Here is a 23530-nt window from a genome sequence, read left to right as displayed (position 1 = left end):
AGGTATCATAAAATGCTGTCTGGTTATGGGCGGTCCTGGCATTGAAGTCCCCCAAGAGAATGATGTCACCATCCCTGGAGAACTCCCAAATGTCATCATCCAAAATAGAAAAGGGAGACTGCCCACTAGGTGATGCATACACTGATGTACTAGGAGCAAAATAGCATATAGCAATGTAGAGATATCTGCCCGTCTCTGCCCTCAATCTAACCCACATGTACCTAGCCTGCTCATCTCTGCGGACTATATGTATCAGTGGCTGTAGCTCCTCTCTAAACAATATTGCCACTCCTCCTGAGCCCCGTCCTCTATGCTCTAAACGAGTCTCCTGTCTACATGCTGTCTCCCATCGGTATCCACTAACATGTGGCATGGACTGTCCAGGAGCCTAATGCGTCTCACAGTAGAAAATGATGTCCCTCTTAGTGAAACTATCCTCAAAAGCCCCTACATCAAGGCGTAGAGATCCATTACAATTCCATGTAGCAACTTTGAGTGTAGTCCCATAGGTCTCGCGCCGTCATGAAGAGCGCCTCTCCATAATCACCACTCTACCATCTCTATAGAAGGCCACTTTCCCTTTCTCTCGGGCTGCCCTTATCTCGGGCATAACTTCTTTCATGTGGGCAAGTTGCGAGAGTGTGAGGTCATCTCCAAGAAATATTCCCGTCTTCTTGAGTGTAGGACGTCTCTTCAAGAAGTCTTTCTTCGCTTCCATGGAGGGGAAACGAATGATAAGTGCTCTCTCCTTAGAAGATTCGCCACTACCTTCTCTCTTCTTTCCCACTCGCCATGCCTTTGTGTGCGTGGCTTCAATGCCCATCATAGAGAAGAGCTCCTTGGTTTCCCCTTCCGCATCATCACGGTCTTTTAGACCGGACACTCGTACATGTAAGGCCCGGGTCTTCGTCCTTTGCTCCTCTTCAAGGGTCATGTTGATGATGATGGGAGTGGGGATGGGTGGCGATTCTTTACCTTTCCCTTTCTTGGCGACCTCGATCCATTTCTCTGCCTCATCCATCTTCTTTTGTGTCTTTGTGATCACCTCCACCCATGAAGATGTCTTCTCTTTATGTTGCTCCTCCTCCTCTCGAATGATCCTCATTTGTTCCTTGATGGTATTCAGCTCTTCAATAAAGGAGGGCTGAAATTCTCCATCCTCAAGCTTGCTTTTTGAAGTGGCTTCCAATTCCTTTTTGAGGGCTGAGATTTCAGCCGCTTGACTTTTAGCATGCAATTTGGCCTCCACTAGTTTCTCCTTTAAGGCTGAAATCTCAGCCTCTTGCTTGGATGTTCTCAACTCGAGCTCTTGAATTTTGTCAAATCCCTTCTCGAGTTTGGAGAGGTGGTTTATGATTGCGGTAACGGAAGAGTCGACCATCTTCTTGTTTTCTTTGATAATTGTGCCGAGCTTGTCCTCCACCTTCACGAGCTCCTCTTTAAACCCGGTCTTGGCCATGACTTTTTGCAAAACTTCCCACAGCCAATGGATTTAATCCATGACACTAGCGCGAAACAGCAGCAGAGCAGGGAGAGAGAGAGAGAGAGAGGGGGGGGGGGGGGTTCAAGCCATGTAGGGGAAAGAGAGAAGAGAGAAGAGAGAAGAGATTCAGGAAAGAGAGAGTTATGTTGCTGCCTTGGGGGCCTGAGGAAGGGTGGGTGGGAATAGGGAGGTAGAGGAACAGCGAAGAGGGGGAGAGAGAGGGAGGGGCGAAGGGCAAGCAGCGGGAGAGAGAGCGAAGGGGGGGAGGGGTGCAAGTGAAAAACGAAACGAACAGAGAGAGGGAGGGGGCGAGCAAGCGGGCAGCAGGAGGGAGGGGCGAAAGGGGGGCAGGCAGCGGGAGAGAGAGCAAAGGGGGTGGGGGGAAGGGGGGGGGAGGGGGGGGGCGCGCAGGCGGAAGCGAACAGAGAGGTAGAGGAACAGCGAAGAGGGGGAGAGAGAGGGAGGGGCGAAGGGCAAGCAGCGGGAGAGAGAGCGAAGGGGGGGAGGGGCGCAGGCGGAAAACGAAACGAACAGAGAGAGGGAGGCGGCGAGCAGGCGGGCAGGAGGAGGGAGGGGCGAAAGGGGGGCAGGCAGCGGGAGAGAGAGCGAAGGGGGTGGGGGGGGGGGCGTAGGCGGAAGCGAACAGAGAGGCAGAGGAACAGCGAAGAGGGGGAGAGAGAGGGAGGGGCGAAGGGCAGGCAGCCGGAGAGAGAGCGAAAGGGGGGGGGGGGGGGGCGTAGGCGGAAACGAACAGAGAGAGATATTAAGCGTCTACTAAAGACCCAATGGGCCTATGAGACCAAAGTGATACAAGAATGTCCATGGCATATCTCATCATGGAATGGAAAATAAAACAGAAAGAAAACATAAACATAGCTATCTCACTGGGGTGATACAGAACTGTCCATGGAAACTCATCATGGAGTACTAAGAATATAGAAACATGAGAGCAACATCAGCTCCGAGTAGATGGTATACCACTCTCCAAAATATCAAGCATGGGGCTGAAGAATATCGCCGAGAGGTCTCCCTCAGCTATGTCACGTGGGAAGGTAGCTCGATGGCGGTGGAGCATGTCCTGTATCTGGAGCTGATGAGGTGATCCTGGCCGACGGGGGGGTCGAGGGCGTCGGGCACGCTGGAGTGCAGAGGCTCGGTCCGAGGTAACTCCTCTCAGGCGAGGTAGGTCCAGAGCAACTCGTGGAGGGTCCACAAGATCCACTATATCGGTGTCCTCCACCTCCTGGGTCCGGAAGAAACTGGTGATGGTTGGCTGGCGAGGGAGGGGGCGGGGTGGCTGGGGCCGAGGCTCTCTCAAGAAGGTGTCCCTGTGTCTGTGGAGCTCAAACAGGAAGAGGCCCAGGCAACGCTGGTCCTGGAAGTCAATGATCCTGGAGAGAGAGAGAGAGAGAGAGAGAGAGAGGTATATTAATGTCTACAAAAGGCCAAAATGACCTATGAGACCAAGAGATTACATCATGTCCATGGAATACATCATCATGGGTACTAAAAATAAAAGAAAGGAACAAGAGCTGGAATGCCAAAGCTGATCCCCATACAAAGAGCGTCAAGCTCTAATATCACCCTAAAATATCCTGCATAGGGCATTGCATCACGGTATCCAATGTACTTAAGCTAAGCCAGTGGGGGAAAGTCCTGCGGTGGTGGGAAATGATGGCTCTGATCCTCTTATGGTGATGCGAGCATGGGCGGGGGACACGGAGTCGAGGGCGTCGAGCTTTGCATAGCTTGATGGCTCTATCTAATGTCACTCCTCTCAGCTGGGCTCCTGCATCAACCTGAAGGTTGAGTGTAGTGGGTGGATCTGCTCTCAGAACTCTAGTTTGGAAGAAACCTATGCTGGTCCTCATGTGGATGTAGTTGGTCTGGGCCGCAATAAGGACTCATTGTGTCTGCGGAGCTGCAAAAGGAAGCCACTAGCTGTAAACTACGGAGCGGATCCACCTATCCACTGCGGGGAGGTATTAAAGATCATAACCTTGGTCTTCCCAAGGCTCACAGTGAGGTCCCAGTCCTCGCAAAAGGCCGTAATGCATCCAAATATGCCTCTGTAGCCCCTCTGGTGAGTCAGAGATAAGGACAATGTCGTCTGCATACAATAGGATAGGTATCAAGACTCCTGCCAATCGTGCTCTTGGTCCTCCCTCTCCGTCTATGTAGTTAGACATCTCATCAATGTATAGCCCGAATAGAGTAGGAGACAGGGGACAGCCATGTTTCACCCCGATAGTGCTGTGTATGACCTCTAAGTCACCCCCTGGGGCCCATACTCGGCCAGTGACAAACTTGCAAATCCTGAAGTCTTCTCATCAATCTGGCCCATGGGACATTGTCAAAAGCCTTGCAGAAATCCACAAAGCAACAATATATCCGACGCCCGTGAGCTCTCCCCTCTTCAATGATCCCCCATAGTGTAAAAATGTGATCCAGTGTGGAGTGCCCCCCCCGGAAACCCGCCTGCCCTGGTGCTCTGAGTCTCTGCACCTCGGCCCATCTGTTGAGCTCATGCTCCAAGATTGATCCATAAATCTTGGCAAATGTATGACCAATCATAATAGTCCTTTAGTTACCCGGGTCCATGGGGTCACTTGCCTTCAAAATGGGCACAATGGTATTAGAAGACCAACTGGCAGGGAAACCTTCACATAAGGCCCTATTAAACAAATGAACCAAAAGTGGAGCCAACACATCCCTCGCATGTGAGAAGTGCTCAGCAAACAGCCCATCTGAAGCTGATGGGAGGATCATGGTTGGTGTCCCGTGGGTTGGGGATGCCGGGTACATCAAAGCACACAAGCCCGTTCCAAAGTGACTCCTCGGGGACAGGGTGGAGCTGAGGTAGCCTTTGGTGGAGCCAACACATCCCTCGCATGTGAGAAGTGCTCAGCAAACAGCCCATCTGAAGCTGATGGGAGGATCATGGTTGGTGTCCCGTGGGTTGGGGATGCCGGGTACATCAAAGCACACAAGCCCGTTCCAAAGTGACTCCTCGGGGACAGGGTGGAGCTGAGGTAGCCTTTGGTGGACCCGCAGGGTCCACTATGCTGATATCCTCTCCCTAGGCCAGGAAGAAACTGGTGATGATCAGATGGCGAGGAAGGAGGGGTGGTGGTTGTCACTAACACTCTCTTAGGAGTGTATCTCTGTGTCTACGAAGCTCTAGTAGAAAGAGTCCCAGGCAGCAATGGTCCGGGAAGTCCATGACCCTGGATAATGGGCCAAAACCCTCACGGATGAGACAGTGGTACATCCCACAGATCTCATAGTACACTAGGCAATGACAGGTATAGTGCTCTTCTCTCTCGATCCCTACGTGGCATAATCTCTCCTCCCGAGGTCTCCATATGAGCTCTCCATCTCTGAATATGAACTCTGCCCACCTTGTCTCCACCCATAGGCGGTGGGAAGATACCCGCTGGCCAATTGCAATCCGCATGGCATGTGACATGTGAATACCTAGGTAGCCTGGCTATTGGATGAAGCCATTCTCTGTGAGCCTGAGCAAATGATCTTTGTAGAAGTGCATCTTTGGTGGGAGCTCCGAAGGTGCAATCCATGTGCTATAAATGTGGAGGCTAAGAAGGTCGAACCGGATAGGTCACTTGACGTCCTCATGGGGGAATTCGAGAAAAGGGGAGTCCAAGATTTACTAAAGAGGTGGGAGGTGGTCCATCTAGAGCCCCTATCCTGAAATACCAGGTGGAAACTCAGGCGTACCATGCTCCAATGTCACCCTCAAGTGCGAGCTGTCGTGAGAGAGAGAGAGAGATCTATTAACGTCTACAAAAGACCGGAATGGCCTATGAGACCATGAAGAGTAATGGGTATACACTGCCATGAAAAAAAAGGACGTGAAAATTGAGAAATGTTACTTTATAAGCCTCCAAATGGCAGATGTGAGTATGGTGAGGGCATGTCATGTCATGGTAGAATCTCATGTATTTGTAGACAGTGTGTTGGAGATCCTCGGTGCTCCGAGTCAGGGGCCCCTGGCACATAGGATGTAGTAGGCCTGCCCAATTAGAACTTGTCTGGGACGTGAATATGGCACCTATGTGTACGACTGGTATGAGCTGATGTTGAGGGGAATCCCTCTCAGAAAGGCAGTGGAATCTCCCCCGTATCTAGTAGTACGCCGTACAGCTAAACACACAATGGGCCTCATCCTCTACCAATCCTGAAAGAGAGAGAGAAAGAGAGAAAGAAAGAAAGAAAATTATATTAACATCTTCAAAAGACCCGAAGGGTCTATGAGATCAAAATGATGTATACATAGTGTCCATGAAATCTCATTATGGATGAAAAAAGAAAAAGCAACAGTAAACTAAAACTGAAAACTGAAAGCTAAGATCTCAGACTCTAAGATTATACAAGATGAAAAATCTGGATTCTACTATGCTAGGTATAGGATACAATAAGTGATGGGATATGGGAGAGCTGAATAAAAACAATCAATTAGCCCTGTATACTGAGCAACGGCCATACAGGATGTCCATCATGGGTGATAAAAGAAGGCTAGAGATGTTGACAGTCTGCTATGAGAATGAGGCCACTCGATGGTGGGCCACGATCTCCTGAATCCAGGACTGATGAGCTGGGGTGGCCGAGGTCAGGATGAGTGCGTCTAGCTCTCTGGAGTGTGCATGCCCGATCTAATGTGACTCCCATAGACCTAATGCGAGGGGAAACTTTGGTATAGGCTCCCGTATCAACCATGATGGACTCTCGTGCCTCCCTACCCACCCCTCTAGGTTGGAAAAAACTGGTGATGGTAAGCTGAGAGTGTCGGGGGCTGAGTGGTGACTCGAGCTCCAGTAGGAAGAGTCCAAGGCACCTCTGATCTGAGTACTCCATGATCCAGGATAAGGATCCAAAACTCTCTCTGAATAGACAGTGAAATCTCCCTCTGATCTCATAGTAGACTAGGCCCCTAGCAAACATAGTGCTCCTCCTACTCAATTCCCGTCTGACAAAGTCTACATCTCCTGGCCTCTCTGGGTATCTGCTCAACTCTGCCAGTCTCTGTCCTCAATCTATGGGATGATACCCTAAGCTGGCCAATGGCTATCCTCATAGCATGGGACATGAAGACACCGAGATAACCTGGTCTTTGTATGAAACCATCTGCTCTGAATCTCAAGAAATGATCTCTGTAGTACTGCACATTGGTAGGCAATGGGCCTACCAATGTAATCCATGTGTCACGTGTGTATAGCCCCAGTAGATCATATCAGATCACCCGGTTCCTGTCCTCATGTGTAAGCAAAATGTATGGGGAATTTAGATCATGCTGAAATGGAGGGAACTGGTCCATCTGTAATCCATGTGCATGAAAGTAATGTGCCATACCAAGATGAATGCTGATGATTATAGTGCAAGTCAGGGAAATCGAAGTGGATCCATCTTCATCACCCTCTGTATACAAGTGACTATCTCGAGCAGGGCCTCCATCAACATAGGAGCCGCAGCAAACTCTGCCTCGATGATCTAGTGGGGGACAGATGGTTTGTCGTGTGCCATCCATGATAACATCATGATCTGAGGACGCTCTATGCACTGCCAAGCTACAGGGGATTAATCGGGTGCCCAGAAGGGAGCTGCATACACAAGTGCCGGGGTGACTAGAGTGTCAAAAAGCCAACCCTTCGCCGTCAGCTCCTGAAAATGTGCCTAGAAACACTGCCTCTACAATAGGGCTACAACTGCATATCCTCTAGTGAGTCTATCCTTTGTTGCCTATCTCATAGAGAAGTGTGGACTAGTGAAGGTAGCTCTAAGATAGACCTCCTACCCATGTAAGTGATCCCTGTACGGCCTACAACTGGGTAAGAGGTGTGGAATACCATAACCTTGGTTTTCCCAAGGTTCACTGAGAGTCCGCTATGTGTGCAAAAATCCTGTAAACCATCATTGTGCTTCTATAGCCCCTCCTCAGAATAATCTGCATGAGTACAATATCATCAACATATAAAAGGATGGAAACAAGAGTACCTCCTAGAGAACCTCCTCCACCTCCAGCTCTATCAATGAAGTATGAGATCTCATCTATGTAGAGAGTCCAAAGAGGGTCGGAGATAATGGGCATCCTTGTTTCAATCCGATGGTGCTAGAGACCTCAGAGAGTCCTCCCGGGCATCTCACCTTGGAATAACCGACTCATATAAAGCAATGACAGCCCACATCATGTCAAACGGGACTCCGAGATGCTGTAAGCGCTGTAGGAGACGGGCCCGAGGCACTGTATCAAAAGCTTTGCGGAAGTCCACATAGCAGCAGTACAGCCAGCGCCATCTGCCTTAGCCTGCTCGGTGATAGTCCGAAGCATAAATATGTGATCCAACATGGAGAGGTCCTCCTGAATCTTGCCTCCCTTGGTATCATGTATCCCTCTCTCTACCAGTGTGCTGAGCTCACACTCAAGTGTCAATCCAAAGAGCTTGGCCAACATATGGCCAATCATGACAATTCTATAGTTAGGATCCATGGGGTCTCCCGCCTTATGGATAGGTGTAATAGTGTGTGATGACCAGGTGGGGGGGGGGGGAAGCCCTCTGAGAGGGCCCCATTAAACATATGGGCTAGGAGGGGTGCCACGGTGTTGCCTGCATAAGAGAGGTGCTCAGCCATAAGCCCCTTGTGATCTTGTGATCGGCTGTTTTGAAGCTTGCATATGGCCTTCACCACCATATATCCTGTGAAGAAGGTGGATGTGATGGGACGTGCATGAGGTACTACATAAAATGTTACGAAGATATTGCACATGCAACTGCCTCAAAAACATTCTTAAAAACACTTTGCTCTTGTACAAATAAGACATTGTCTAGAATAAGAGCATTCGCACCCCATTGAGACTGCGATAGCAGACATTGCATTGTGTGTCCCCTCTCTAACTTGCTGATTGTCATCTTGAACCAGCTTCTTGTATTCAAAGATCTGCAAAAGACAAACTCAAGTTTAGCAAGGCATTACAAGCAAGAGAGAGAGAGAGAGAGAGAGGGAGAGAGGGAGAGAGAAATATTAACTTCTACGAAAGAGAACGATTTTAATAACGTCTACGAAAAGACCCAAAGGGTCTATGAGACCAACAAGCAGTAGTAGAAGTGTGCCTTGAATAGGCTAAAGGTCAGAACATGGAAAGAGAAAAAAAAACACCCTCGGAAAAAAAGGGTCAGCATACTACGCAAGCCTGGATGAAGGGAATGCAGCAAAACGGGAGAAAGAAAGAAAGAAAGTCCTATTAATGTCTACAAAAGACCAAAGGGTCTATGAGAGCAAAAATGTTATAATGTGTCCATGAAGTGAAAAAATCATGGAAAAGACATGATTAACCCAACTAGAGCTGAGAAAGAAAGAAAGAAATATTAAGCATCTACTAAAGACCCAATGGGCCTATGAGACCAAAGTGATATAATAATGTCCATGGCATATCTCATCATGGAATGGAAAATAAAACACAAACAAAACATAGCTATCTCATTGGGGTGATACAAAACTTTCCATGGAAACTCATCATGGAATACTAGGAACATGGAACATGAGAGGAGCATCAGCCCCCAATAGAAGGTATACCACTCTCCAAAATATCGAGCATGGGGCTAATGAGTATGGCCGAGAGGTCTCTCTGAGAGAGAGAGAGAGAGAGAGAGAGGAAGAGAGAGAGAGAGAGAGAGGATATGCTACCCAATTTGGAAGCAGTTGACACAATTCACTAGCAGGCCGTTCCTTGAACATCACAGTCAACGCTTTGAGTGCCTTCACCTTCATGCCAACAAATATCAGACCACTGAGATTAACAGACTATAGTGAACATACTACAACAAGAGAACAAATAAGTTTGCACACTAACAGCTTAGAACGTAATCAAGTTAAAACGTAAGGGCAAAACTTCACTTGCATGTGCTTATGTGTGGTGGAAAAGCCTTACTCTTGTGGTTGAATCTTTCTTTGACAGCCTGCGAAGATGTAGTGCTGCTTCGCCATCCACATCCTGTAGTCAAGACAATTCCTTACTTTATTGGCCTCGTCATTTCTCAATGAATTCTTACTCGCAACTAAAAACACTAAACAGAAATTGTCATAGAATTGAGACATCAATGCATGCTTTAATCAATACATTTCATGATATCAAGTGCTCTTACATAAGCCACCTTAACCTACTGCTGCCATCTCTGCATATTGCCTCTAGCACCCAGCGTGTCATCCCTCTCATCTTGCACTTTTTCTCAGCTTCTTGATCTCTAGAGGGAATAGTTATTAAGATCCTAAAGAAAACCTGCTACCAATTTCAGGAGTGGACAATGTAAGCACGAATCACTTGGCTAGCAACCCATGAATGATATGACTAGTTCAATGACTGGGGAGACTAAGCTCCCTCTCATAGAAATATCATAGCCTGATCAAGTTCATATGCTTCCATCAGCAACCTCACATCAGTATGACATGAGTGACCTCATGAACTGATGTGACGTGAGTGACCTCAGTAATGTTACCTAAAGACACGACACACGTTGGGGAAGATGTTGCAAGGTACGCCATGATAGATTTTACAAGAAAATAAGAACCACAAGCCAAAGACCCAGTGCCTAACCCATGGGCGCCTGACGGGCATGTATGGGCAGTCTTTGGCTGCTATGATTGTTCCAATTTGGCCTCTGAACTTGCCCTTGAGTCAGTTGTTGTCTCAGCCTATGTCCACATTACACTCACATGGGTGATGCATTTTCTTTTCAACGATAAAATGCTTCCCGGTGAATTCAGCTTAGTAGCTGGACCACTTTTTCCCTCACTAGGAGGCTTTTTCCCCGAGCATGTGAACACCCTCTTATTTCATATTATTGGGTGCACTTATCACACTGTACTTGCACCACTCACAATCTAATCATAATCACCAAGTTGAGTGCCTACTGGTCCTGCATGCTTCTTTGTGTATTTGCATGATTTTGTGTGCGCGTGCGGGCGAGCTGCAACTAATCCTAAGGCAACCCTAACATTTGGTATCAGAGCAGGTCAGCATCCTCCCTTCCATACATCAGCAGGTCAGCACCTCTTCCCTAGAGCAGCTCAATGCACCGCCTTTGCAGCTGTTGTGCCGCCCTTTTGGTTCTTCTACGCCACACGCTGCCGCTGCTGACTGCTGCTACCATTGCTCCTGCACAGCCAGACTACTCACCACCACCCACCTGCGGCATCACTGCTCCACCCAACGACGCCCCTGTGCAGCACTCGTCGCCGCCCCTCAGCCAACCTCAACCACCGTTGCCGTCACCTGTGCAACAAATTGGACCTTACAGCATCCACAGAATTTGTGGCTTTTCAAAAAATCGAGCTCCAACGCCTTCGATTCCAACATCTAACTAATACTTTCTATCCCTACACTTGAAATTTCAATACATTTGCAGGCTTACAGCCACCAATGGGCCACTTCGTAGCCATACAAGTTGCATTCAGTGAACATTGCCTTTGCAGTGTGTTTGGACTTGCAGTGTGTAGGTTAGATATTTTGTTTGCGGGAACAATGGCTGGCAAGGATGTATTTGGTATGCTTACAGCTGAGGACAAGCTCGACTGGACTAACTACCCGTTGTGGACTTACATGATGTGGTATTTGCTGGTTGCCAAAGACTTGTGCAACCTTGTCTCAAGGGATGAGTCTCACATGCTTCGCCAGTGGTACAGCAGCCCACTCCCATAGGCACTCAGGACAAGTCATCCTCCATCAAGGTAGCATCTGTACTTCCTTCTCAGGACCAGAAAAGGTGGGATGCCATAGATGCCCAAGCTCATGCACTGATTGCTCTTTCGGTGAAAAGGAGCACTATACCGCACATTCGTGTGCTTCAAATAGCTGGATAAGTACTTGACGAAGGTTAAAGACCTTCATGAGCAGCTAGCCAACATTGATGAGATCATACAGGACAATTCTCTCGTCACTTCCATTCTCAATGCATTACCTGACTCGTAGCAGGGTTTCACCACCACACTTAGGTTTGATGAAGGGCAATCCCAATGCATTCTCTTTTGATAAGTTGGTGTCCTTACTCTTGCAAGAGGAGAAATCTAGGGTGAACAGGTCTTGCATGAGGATTGGGGACCACGCCTTTGTTGCCCAAGGCAAGGGCAAAGGCAAAGCATCTGGTACTAGTGGCTATAAGCGAAAGGGTAGTTCAGCCCCCTCTTCTCGTAAAGATGCTGACAAGGGTGACAACGAGAAGCCCAAGAAGAAGGACAAATGCAATTACTGTCTGAAACCAGGTCATTACATCAATGAATGCAAGAAGCGCCTTGCAAAGCAGAAAAAGAAAGCATCAAGCATGGCTATGGCTAATGCATCAGCACTAGGTGCTGAGAAGAAGGAATCCATGAACTACGCACAAGATAATTGGGCTTTCATTGCACAATGTAGTTACGATCCTTCTTTACATGATGTATGCATGTCACAGACTCACATGTATGGTACTTTGACAATGGTGCTAGCAAGCACATAACTTCTCAGCATGGTTTGTTTTCCTCTCTTAAGTCCGTCCCCCAAGGATGTACTATCGCATGTGTAAACAACAACTCTTGTATCCGGTGAAAGGTTGTGTCTCACTCTCTCAAAAGTCTTGTTTGTATCAAGCATTAAAAAGAACTTGTTGTCAGTCTTTGCCATTGCTAGGGTAGGCCTAGTTGTCAAATTTGTATGCAACATATGCACAATTCATGATCGGAGTGATGATGATACCACTGTTGCCTCGAGTACATTATGTCATGGCCTTTATAGGATGGATGTTTATGAGAGACTGGCAAATGATGCAGGTTCTATTACTCCCACACGTGCTATGAGTGACGTGCATAGTGGTCACGGTACGAAAATACGATACCGTAGGTAATTCCACGTCAGTGAAGAGGGCGGGCATTTGTAAGCTGGATGCAATAATGTGGCAAGACCATGGATAGCTCTTTGCATCTACTTCCATCTCTTCTCCACAAGGAGAAGCGCGCAACTCCACTATAGCCTCTCTCATGAAGTGAATGAGAAGGTCAATGGTGCCCCTCCCTCCCCCTCCCCACCCCACACGTCAGTCATCCGCAATACCCTATAGAAGGCATGACCACAATGACAATAGTGCGGACCGACTGCCAAAACTCCTCCTTTAGGCAAAGCCGTTGCATTGCTTTGGCCTCCGCCGATTCTCGCTCATCCCACTCATTCCACATTGTTGAGTACCACAATACTTACAAGTCCACCTATATGACTTGGACTTTCCTTCGTCTTTCTCGACATGGATAGCATGCACATTGAAGGCTTCATTCTTCTCCCTCGTCGTTCGAACTTAGAAGACAAGAGATGGATAGGCTTGAGAGAGAGAGAGAGAGAGAGAGAGAGAGAGAGAGAGAGAGAGAAAGGCTTGAGAAGTTGAGAGAGAAATGAAATGAAATGAAATGAAATGAAATGATATGATATATTAACGTCTCTAAGAGGCCATAGTGGCCTATGAGACCAAAACTGAGAGTACATCTGAAGTTGGTGTCTCATCAAAGAGAACAAGACTAAAAAGTACAATAAACTGATTGTCCTACAGTTATAAGAACAAAATTGCAAGACTCCGAGATGATACTGAGTAGAAAATACTAGAAAATACTGGAAAATGTATATCAGGTAGATCCATGTATGCTGATCAGTTGAATTGTTGCCCTCTCCTTAGATCAAGTATCTCCGCCATGGGGCTATCTAGAATGGAGAGGTCGTAGAAGCGAGGTAGGCGCCTCCGATGCCGAGCAATAATGGCTCTGATCTAGCGATGGTGAGGATGCCGTGGTCGGGATCCTGGTGGGCGTGGCCGACGAGCACGACATAAGATAACTGCTCTATCAGTGGTGACTCCCTGGGGGCGTGGTCGGTGCCCTGATGGCCCAATGGAGGAGGTATCAGGAGGTGTGTGGGCTGGGTTGCTGGTGCTGGTGCCGAAGAAATCTGCCAAGGTCCTCTCTCTAGGCACATCATGGCTCGGCCTCCTGTCTGCCAAGAGGGTCTCTCTGTGTCTCCTGAGCTCAAGTAGAAACAATCCGAGGCATCTCTGATCCTCAAACTCCATGACCCTGCGTAACGGCCCAAAACCCTCTCGGATACAAAAGTTTAGGAAGAGAGAAAGGGGGTGAGAGTCGAGAGAGAGAGAGAGAGAGAGGCTTGAGGGAGAGGGGGAAGAGAGAGAGGCTTAAGAGTTGAGAGAGAAAGAAAAAAATATATATTAAGCGTCTACTAAAGACCCAATCGACCTATGAGACCAAACTGATACAATAATGTCCATCGCATATCTTTTTTTTTTTTTGGAAAAACGATCCTTCTATTAGTTAATGAGAAAACGCCATAAGGCTACAAAGCTCACCTCACAAGGAGGGATAATAAACACAGTGAACACCGGAGCTCCACCCCCGTGGCTGGCCACTCTCTGGGGGGGGGGGGCTACCTAGTAGTACATGCGGGAGGTGAGAAGAGCCAAACTGGAGGCCTGTAGTGCCAAGTGACATCCTCGCCCCTCGCGATGAGGAAAGGGCCAAGCTGCCAAGTGCGGAGGAACGCCTTGCGGCGATCTCTCATGCGATCCGAGTCGCCCTGAAGTTTCCCCCAGTGTCCTCTCAAGGTGTGAATGATGTCCACCCAGAGGGCCTGTATGACCTCCGCCGGTGGAGTCGCCTGGCGGTCTATGGCCTCCCTGCATCGGGCTCTCCATATGTGCCAAGCTGTCATGCTGCTGATCATCTCCCATCTGTGCCCGTCCCCCTCCTGGGAGACTGCCGAAGAGAAGTCTGGCGTCGGAACCACCGCCATCGCCCTGTCAGGGACTTGGATGGTCACACTGCCAGGGACGTCCTCGTATCCAAGGGCCGGGCCGCTGTCCGTGGCCCAAGCCACCGCACCCCACGTCACAATCATCTCACCTGGCGAGCCTGCAAAAACCATCCTGAGAGCGCGCTCCCAGACCTGCTGTGCCTGTGGGCAATCCCATAAGCAGTGCCGCTGCGACTCTTGTGCATGGCCGCACCTAGGGCAGGACGCTAGGTGTCTGCCAAAAGCTAGCCAAGCCCCCACAGCCAGTCCTCTATGCGCTGTAAGCCAGAGAAAAAGCGTCACCTTCCGGGCCGGAAGCTGGCCCAAAGGCACTGTCCATCGCATATCTTATCATGGAATGGAAAATAAAATAGAAAGAAAACATAAACATAGCTATCTCACTTGGGTGATACAAAACTATCCATGGAAACTCATCATGGAAATATTAAGAACATAGAAACATGAGAGAGCATCAGCTCCGAGTAGATGGTATATCACTCTCCAAAATATCAAGCATGGGGCTAATGAGTATGGCCGAGAGGTTTGAAGGTTTCCCTCAGCTATGTCACGTGGAAAGGTAGCTCGATGGCAGTGGAGCATGTCCTGGATCTGGAGCTAATGAGGTGATCGTGGCCGACGCGGGGGGGTCGGGGGCGTCGGGCACGTTGGAGTGCGGAGGCTCAGTCCGAGGTAACTCCTCTCGGGTGAGGTAGGTCCAGAGCAACTCGTGGAGGGTCCACAAGATCCACTATATCAATGTCCACTGCCTCCTGGGTCCGGAAGAAACTGGTGATGGTTGGCTGGCGAGGGAGGCGGCGGGGTGGTTGGGGCCGAAGCTCTCTCAAGAAGGTGTCCCTGTGTCTACGGAGCTCAAGCAGGAAGAGGCCTAGGCAACGTTGGTCCTGGAAGTCAATGATCCTAGAGAGTGGACCAAATCCCTCGCGAAATAGACAATGAAACCACCCGCTGATCTCATAGTATACTGGGCAGCGCCATATGTAATGCTCCTCCATCTCAATCTCTGTGGCATAATCGGCAGATCCTCTCCTCTCTGGGTCTCCGTATGAGCTTGCCGGCTCTGAAGATGCGCTCAGCTCTACCTGTCTCCATTCTGAGGCAGTGGGACAAAACCGTATCTGGCCAACCGCAATCCGCATGGCATGGGACATGTGAACACTCAAGAAGCCCGGCTACTGGATGAATCCATCCTCGATGAGTTTGAGGAAGTGATTTCTGTAGAAGTGCATCTTCATGGGGAGCTCCGAAGGTGTGATGCATGTGCAATGGGTGTAGAGGCTGAGAAGATCTAACCAGATAACCCAGTTGGTATCCTCGTGAGAGAGTCGTAGAAAAGGGGAGTCCAAACTGTACTGAAGGGGGGGTAGGCCGTCCATGCGGAGCCCATATATTGAGAACCAAGTGGAAACTAGTGCATACCATACTCTAGAGTGGCCCTCAAGCGCTAGCTGTCTTGAGGACTCCAGGGCAAGCCTCGGGTAACTGTGAGGATCCATGTGACTAATGCGATGGAGGTATGTGACTGTCTGGAAGAGTGCATCAACTACAACCGGGGCTGCAGAAAACTCTGCCTGGATAATCTTGTGTGGGTCTGATGGTTTGTTGCGGATCATAGGGGAGAACATCATGACCTGGGGCCTCTCAACTCGCTGCCAATCCTCATCGGATAAATCTGGCCCCCAAAAGGCTGCTCCATACATCAAGGCTGGTGTGACGAGGGTGTCAAAAAGCCAGCCCTTCGTCCTGGGCTCCTCGAAATGTGCCTGGAAGTACTGCCACTTAGGTAAGCTCAAGGCTGCACATCCCCGTGTTACTCTAGCATGTGCTGCGGGAAGCATGGTGAAGCGTGGGCCAGTGGAAGTGACACCAAGGTAGACATAAGATGAGACAATCTCCAGAGGATCCCCTCTATATGTGAAGCTCAATCTGGATGTGAAGGGGCGAGAGGTACTGAAGACCATTACCTTGGTTTTACCAAGGTTAACAGAGAGGTCTCGCTGAGTGCAGAAGTCTTATAAGGCATCCAACTGTCTCTGAAGCCCCTCGGCTGAGTATGAGAGGAGGACAATGTCATCTTCATTAAGTACTATGAGGATCAATATGCCTACTAGTGTGGGGCCCGCCCTGCCTAATCTGTCACTGAAGCTCAAGATCTCATCAATGTAGAGGCCGAAAAGAGTGGGTGATAGAGGGCAACCCTGTTTCACCCCAATAGTGCTGGAAATCTCCTGTGATGTACCTCCTGGGGCTCTCACTCGTCCGGTGATGGACTCATAGAGGGCGATGATGCTCCAAACCATGTCAGATGGGACTCCTATCTCTTGTAGACGGTGTAGGAGGCGGGCTCGGGGTACAGTATCAAAAGCTTTGCGGAAATCCACAAAGCAGTATAGTAAATCCTCTGATATCGTGCTCTACCCTCCTCGAGGATGGCACGGAGGGTGAAGATGTGGTCAAGGGTAGAGTAGCTCCTCCGAAAGCCAACCTGTCCTGAGGCTCTGCATCCTTTTCTCTCAAATGGACTGAGCTCCGCCTCTAGCACTAATCCATAGAGTTTGGCCAATGTGTGGCCAATCATGATCGTCCTGTAATTATTAGGATCAAGTGGATTTCCGGCTTTGAGGATGGGGGTGATGGTGTTGGTGGACCAAGAGGGTGGAAATCCTTCACAAAGGGCTCTATTGAACATGTAGGCTAATAGGGGCGCCAAGGTATCATGGGCATGCGAGATGTACTCGGCAGTGAGTCCCTCGTGATCTTGGGCTCGCCCATTGCGTAGTCTACGAATGGCCTTGAGGACCATGCCCTTTGTGAAGAAGGTGGAGGTGGTGGGGCGGGGGTCTGGTGGTGGGGGTAGGGGTGGCTGATGGGGGATATGATAGAGGGAGCATGCATAGGAGTGCCATGTGTCCGGGCAGGTGATAGGTGTGGGAGGCCAATGTACAACTGTCAATGTCTTCTGGATGTCCAGAAAAAAAAAGGAAAAAATGAACATGAAATAAACTACGAAAGTACTGAGCTAGTGGGGGGGTGTGATGGATGGAGCACTATTGCTAGAGCTTCAAAGTTCAAGCTATGGAACTTGAATGTGAGGGAAGGTTGGGGAGGGAAGGGCACTTTAAAGGAGTTGAGCAATGAGGCTCAAGAGCTCAAGCCTATAGGCCAAAAAAAAACAATCGAAAAACACTTTTAAAAACGGTAAAAAATGGGTAAAAACGGTCATAAACGGCCACTTTTGCAAACAGTCAAAAATTGCCAATGATCAATTCGTACCATACGAGATTATACGATATCGTGCAAAATCGTACCGTACGAACCATACCGTGCAACTAGGTTCGTACTGATACGAGACCAGAACAATGGCATGGCCACTTTGGTCAATTGAATTTTGGTGATTCGCTACACTTTCAAAGGCACAATATGGTGTTAGAGTTGCCACAGCTTGCAACCCCAGTCAAACAAGTATGTGAGGAGTACATTTTAGGCAAAATGCAACGAGCATCATTCCCCAAAGATGGATCAGTAAGGGATGTCCAGACATTACAGCTTAGTGATGTATGTGGTCCTATCCATTTACCTCTATTTTGTGACCTTCATTGACGACTACTCCAAGCATGCTTGGATGTATCCTTTGAAGTAAAAGTCAGAGGTTTTTACATGCTTTAGATACTTTCTTTCCATGGCTAAAAATGTGTCTGCATATAATGTTGACACCCTTCGTACAGATCTAGGGAGGGGAGTACATGTCGAAAGAGTTTGACGCATATATGTCTGAGAGAGGCATAAAACATCAATGCATGGTGCCTTACATACCTCCGTAGATTGGTGTGGTAAAGAGAAAGAACAAGTTGTTTATGAAAATGGCACGTTGTATGGTTAAGGGGCAAGCTTTGTCTCAGTTTTTGGATGGAGGCCATTATGTGCACCACCTATGTGCTCAACAGGTGCCCCACCAAAGCCATACAAACATTAATGCCTTATGAAGTTTGGAATGGCAAAAAGCCCTCAATGGCTCACATGCATGTGTTTTGGTGTCTCGCTTATGCTCTTGTGCCTAAGCAACACCGCACTAAGCTTGATGATAAGGTAGTATTATGCATTTTTGTGGGATACGTTCGGAAAGCAAGGGTATTAACTCTACCATCCAGCTACAAAGCGGATTTTGGTGAGTAGAGATGTGGTTTTCATGGAGAACTCAGTTCAGCCCATGGTTTCATGCAAAAAACAGCAACTTGTATGCTCACAGGATCTCTTTGATACACTATTTCCCTTGTACAATTTGGGACAGCCACATGTAGAGCATTCTAGTGCTCAACAGGGTGCTGAAATTCAGCCCCAAGCAGCTGCAAATCAGCCCTCTTTGGCTGAGATTCAGCCCGATTTACAGGCCACACATCAGCCCATAGATAAGGTTATTGTGGAAGATGCAGTGGATGAGGAATGGATAGCCATTCAGAAGTCCAAACGGGTGCCTAGATGGCTATTGGATACATTACATGACAGCAGATTGGCAGCTCCTTTGCCTAGCCAGACACATGCAAGTTCTCATTATGCATCAGGTTATTATGTGAATCATGCTCTCATTGTCACCACAAGCAATGATGAGGAACCTATTTTCTTTGAGGAACCACATGAAGATGATCGGCGGCGGTTGCGTGCCATGCAGGATGAATATTACTCAATCTATGTGATAATCAGCCCAAAAGGGCGCCCAAAAGGCCCCCATTATATTACATTAAAAATCATTTTTGCTGGTCGGTTGGGGCTGGCCAACAGGGCCAGTAAACACTATATAAATGTGCCCCTCCTCTCCATCACATCAACCCAACGACAATTGCAGCAGCCATGTGCATCACATCCAGCCATCGGCTCTACCACATCAGCAGCCCGGCTAATCTACACGCATATCTTCATCATCGATTCTACTCCTGCAGCGTTTTTGCTCCATCAATATTCAGCAGCACACCTGCATCTACTACAGTCCTGCAGTTGCAGCCTCTACCTCTACATCCACACGGAGTGCCACCGCTATCCTCAACGCGAGCCTTCGTCACCGACTGACCTCTTGCTTCAACTTCGCCTTTGCCTCTTCGCCGGTCTACTACTCAGAGTCACCTCACATTAGAGGGCCTCTTGTACTGGATTACATTCACCATTATACATACATTCATTCATCCATTTCATGCTATGTCGATTTGCTCTGATCTCTCGCACATTTGGTCCTTTCCTCCTTTTGCCCTCACATGGTATCAGAGCTATCGTGTCACATGCACTCTGCATTGTAGTGCATGGTGACAAGATGGCTCATCATCATCAGTGCAACATTGTATAGTATTAGCACCCTTTAGGATGATATTTGTCATACGCCATGACCCCATTGTAATCCTCAGTCCAGGATAAGTCAGGCACGAGCTACGTAGGTCATTCCTCAGCCATAGTGAGTCAGTCAGTCAGTCAAGTCTCTTAACCCACTTGAAGAGATTCATTCATGCATGTAGAGTCCGTAGAAACTTTAGGGTTTGCATTAGAAATCACTCTGCATATTGCATATCATTCATCCATTGCATATAGACCATTGCAAAAGCCTTGAAATAGCATCTAGTATTTATAGGATATTTATTAGCATTTATCTCGCATTTTTTCCATAATTTCCAGCATTTAATACCATTTATCATCTTGGACAAGTTGTGTAGCAAATTAGCTACAACCGACCAGCCCTAGCACTCATATAAATAGGCTTGCTTTTGCACCCTTCACTCATTCATATCATAATTCAGCAATCAAGCATCAAGCGTTGGAGCCTTCAGCCTAAGGAGCATCAACGATTGAATATTCAGCATCTAGAGCCATAGTAGCAGGGGAACCCGTTTCCCCCCATGGGGAACGGTGGAACACGTTCCCCCCTGGCCACCAAGAAGGGAACGATGGAAACGGCGCTCAGGAACGTCCAGGTGGTGGAACGGCCGTGAAACGCCAGGGAACGCCAGTGGACCGCCGGGCGGAGCGTTAGGCTGCTGTTCCCCCATGTGGGAACGATGACGTGGATTTTTTTTTTTTTAAATACTGCCCGTACTGCTTTGCCCACCGCTTTTCCAAAGTTCGCCCGTACTTGCAACCCACCCGTACTGCTGTCGCCTCCTGCGTACTGCTGTCGCCTACCTGCCCAGTGCCCGTGGTATGTACTGCTGTGTACCAATCTCCAAGCAATACGTCTAGCCGACCAGCACAGTGCAGCTTGCTGCAGCTGCAGCCAATCGTGACGCTTGAGTCGGCCCAGCCTTCAGGCCCCCAGCCCTTGCAAGTTGCCGTGTACAGTGTACACTAGTGACTGCATACTACAGTCTACAACAGTAGTACATACTACACTCAGGCTTCAGCACCGTGCCTGGTACCAGCCTGCCAGTAGCAACAGTGCGCACTGCAACCTGCCTGGGCCCTGTGCAACAAAGTGATCAAGACTCAAGTTTACATCTTTACAAGGCAAGGCAGCAAGCTTTTCTCTTTCTTCTCTCTCTCTTTCTCAGTTTGAAGTTTGAACTTTTGGTCTTTTAAAAATTACCTATGTCACTATTCAAACTTCACAGTCTGGACTGCACAGTCTCTCCCCATTAAACAATAGACAAAAAAAGGACTTTGAACTTTTTGCCTGAATTTGCAGAATTCATGGCTTACTCGGATTCAAAGCGATCGGCTTCGAATGCTACTTGGTGGGACAAAGTTGAAAGGCTAGAAAGGTATTCATCAAAGGGAGGTGCAACACGATGGAAATGCAAGCAATGTAACAAAGAGAAGTCAAGAGGAGCAAACCGTGTGAGAGCACATCTATGCCATGTAAACAATGAAAAAACACAAGTGAACAAATGCCCAAGGACAACACCTGAAATGCGTAGAGAGCTTTTGGCAAAGTACCTAAGTGAAGAGGAGAAAGCATGTGCACGAAAGAAACCGGTAATTGATGCATCTTACTTCAGTAGACATGGGGAAGATGTACACTTGGGAGATGGACAGCAGTATGGAGGACTTGGGACCTTTGCATTTTCCCAAGATTCGCAGCCTATGGGTGCAAGCTCCGGCAAGCAGCAAACCTTGGGAGCAGCTTGGGATCCCCGCAAGAAAGAGAGGGTAGATGCAGCTGTTGCAAGGTTCTTTCATCATGATCATGTAGCATTCAATGTTGCCAGGTCTCCATATTTCATTGAAATGGTCCAAGAGCCTCCTTCGTATAAGACACTACGCACCACATTGTTGCAAAAGGAGAAAGTTGCAATTGAATGTGCTTTAGAGTCTATGCATGAAAGTTGGGCAAAGAATGGTGTGTCACTTATTGCAGATGGCTGGAGTGACACTCGAAAAAGGTCCATTCATGGCATGGTTGCTTATTCTCAAGGAAGAATGCAATTCATTTCCTCACATGATGCTTCTGGGACTGGAAAAACTGCAGATCAGCTTGTGGAAGAGTGGCCCGAAGGTATTGAGAAGGTTGGACCAGAGAATATTATTCAGTTCTTAGCTGATGGTGAGGCAACAAATAGGGCAGCTAGTCTTAAGCTTGAAGATAGGTATCCACATATCACATTTAGTCCATGCTTTGCTCATTGTTTGAGCAACTTATTGAAGGATTTTGGCAGCTTGCCATGGGTTGATCCACACATTCAAAAAAACAAGGAAATAATAAGCTTCATTCAAAACCATCAGCTTATTTTGGAGCATAAGGTGTTGAAGTGGCAAGTGTAGGACTTGGAGCAAAGCATGGAAGAGATGGAAGGCATTGAAGAATGACCTGCCAGCTGCGAGGAGGGACAATTTGATGCACACTGCTGAAGACAAGAGCCTGTCGGCTGTACCAGATCATGGCGGCTGCAACAGGCGCTTCAAGTCATGAAGAGGCTCAGCCCGACCAGTATTTATTGGAGTCCAAGCACCAGTCGGCTGGTCCGACAGCAGTCAGTCAGCTCCTCCATTGTTCAAGAGCCTATAAATAGCATAAGATGCTCATTGTGTCAGTCATTCATTCCTTTAGGGAATGGGTCCATGTAGGGACAGATTTTGGTGTCTATCACCTTTTGTATAAAGGCAGCCTAGGGCTACAGAATTGGGTACCTTTTTGTACCATAGGAATATACTGAATTTCCAGCCATATCTCTCTCTCTCTACTCTCTCTTCATGTCTGCGTTTTGCATCAGCATGTTTCCAATAGTGTTTAGGGCTAAAAGAAGACCGTCAAAGCTTCCGCGTGTTACATTGGTATCAAACTCAGCAAAGCTAAACACTGATTCAGTCCCATATGATGGTGTACAAGTCCAAGGTACAGGAAAGTACACGGATACGAAGCCCAAGGCAAGGAACACAGAATCGGGAAGAGCTCTCAAGAGGTTTGTTGGTGGTGTTCCACAAAGCCAAAGGGGATGGCAGTCCTGTGAGCCAGATAGGTTCTCGGGCAACGGTCCCAAGAAAGGATTATCCTCCAAGGGGTGATGTGAGAGTGCCAGACTCATTTCTCAGGAATGAAGACCAAGACAGTGTTCAGAGTCAGGGCAGGAACGGATTGGGGACTAGATGGAACAGATGCATAGATCTTATTCAGAGGCAGAGTGGTTTTGGAGACCGGGCCGGGTTTTCAGAGAAAAGGGTTACCAAGGATGGATGGATGACAGAGGGACTTCGGAAAAAGAACGGGATGATGACAGTCATCCAAGAACAAGTTGGAATCCCGTCATCAAGTTTAGCAAAGGGGGATGTCATGTGCATGAAATGCCATGGACATTCTCTGGGGCTAGTCCAAAAGAAGGCAACCAGGAAAAGAGCAGTAGAACTAGAAGAAGGAGCATAAGGTGCTGAAGTGGCCAGTGTGGGACTTGGAGCAAGGCATGGAAGAGATGGAAGGCATTGAAGTATGACCTGCCAACTGTGAGGAGGCACAGTTTGCTGCACACAGAAGATGTTGGCTGAAGACGAGCCTGTCGGCTGTACCAGATCATGGCGGCTGTAGCAGGCGCTTCAGGTCATGTGAAGAGGCGCAGCCCAACCAGTATTTATTGGAGTCCAAGCACCAGTCGGCCAGCTCCTCCATTGTTCAAGAGCCTATAAATAGCATAATATGCTCATTGTGTTAGTCATTCATTCCTTTAGGGAATGGGTCAATTTAGGGACAGATTTTGGTGTCTATCACCTTTTGTATGAAGGCAGCCTAGGGTTGCAGA

At 48.3% G+C, this 23530-nt stretch overlaps 1 protein-coding gene across 4 annotated transcripts in view; it reads right to left on the bottom strand.

Annotated features, from left to right (window-relative positions):
- The window catches only part of LOC147604136 (HEAT/U-box domain-containing protein), a 216357-nt gene that overhangs the window by 137316 nt on the left and 55511 nt on the right, over nucleotides 1–23530 (bottom strand). For all 4 annotated transcript variants that reach the window (XM_086795503.1, XM_086795506.1, XM_086795504.1 and 1 more), the window contains 3 exons: nucleotides 9429–9491; nucleotides 9185–9262; nucleotides 8346–8437 (listed from right to left, as the gene is read on the bottom strand). In XM_086795503.1, the coding sequence (XP_086651629.1) occupies nucleotides 8346–8437; nucleotides 9185–9262; nucleotides 9429–9491 (233 nt within the window). The remainder of the gene's footprint in view (nucleotides 1–8345; nucleotides 8438–9184; nucleotides 9263–9428; nucleotides 9492–23530) is intronic.

This window comes from Cibotium barometz, chromosome 62, assembly GCF_041138505.1.
Source record: "Cibotium barometz isolate CiBa-2024 chromosome 62, ASM4113850v1, whole genome shotgun sequence".
Classification (NCBI taxonomy): Eukaryota; Viridiplantae; Streptophyta; class Polypodiopsida; order Cyatheales; family Cibotiaceae; genus Cibotium; species Cibotium barometz.
Note: the sequence above shows the minus strand (reverse complement) of the source record. Positions and strands in the feature narration are given on the sequence as shown.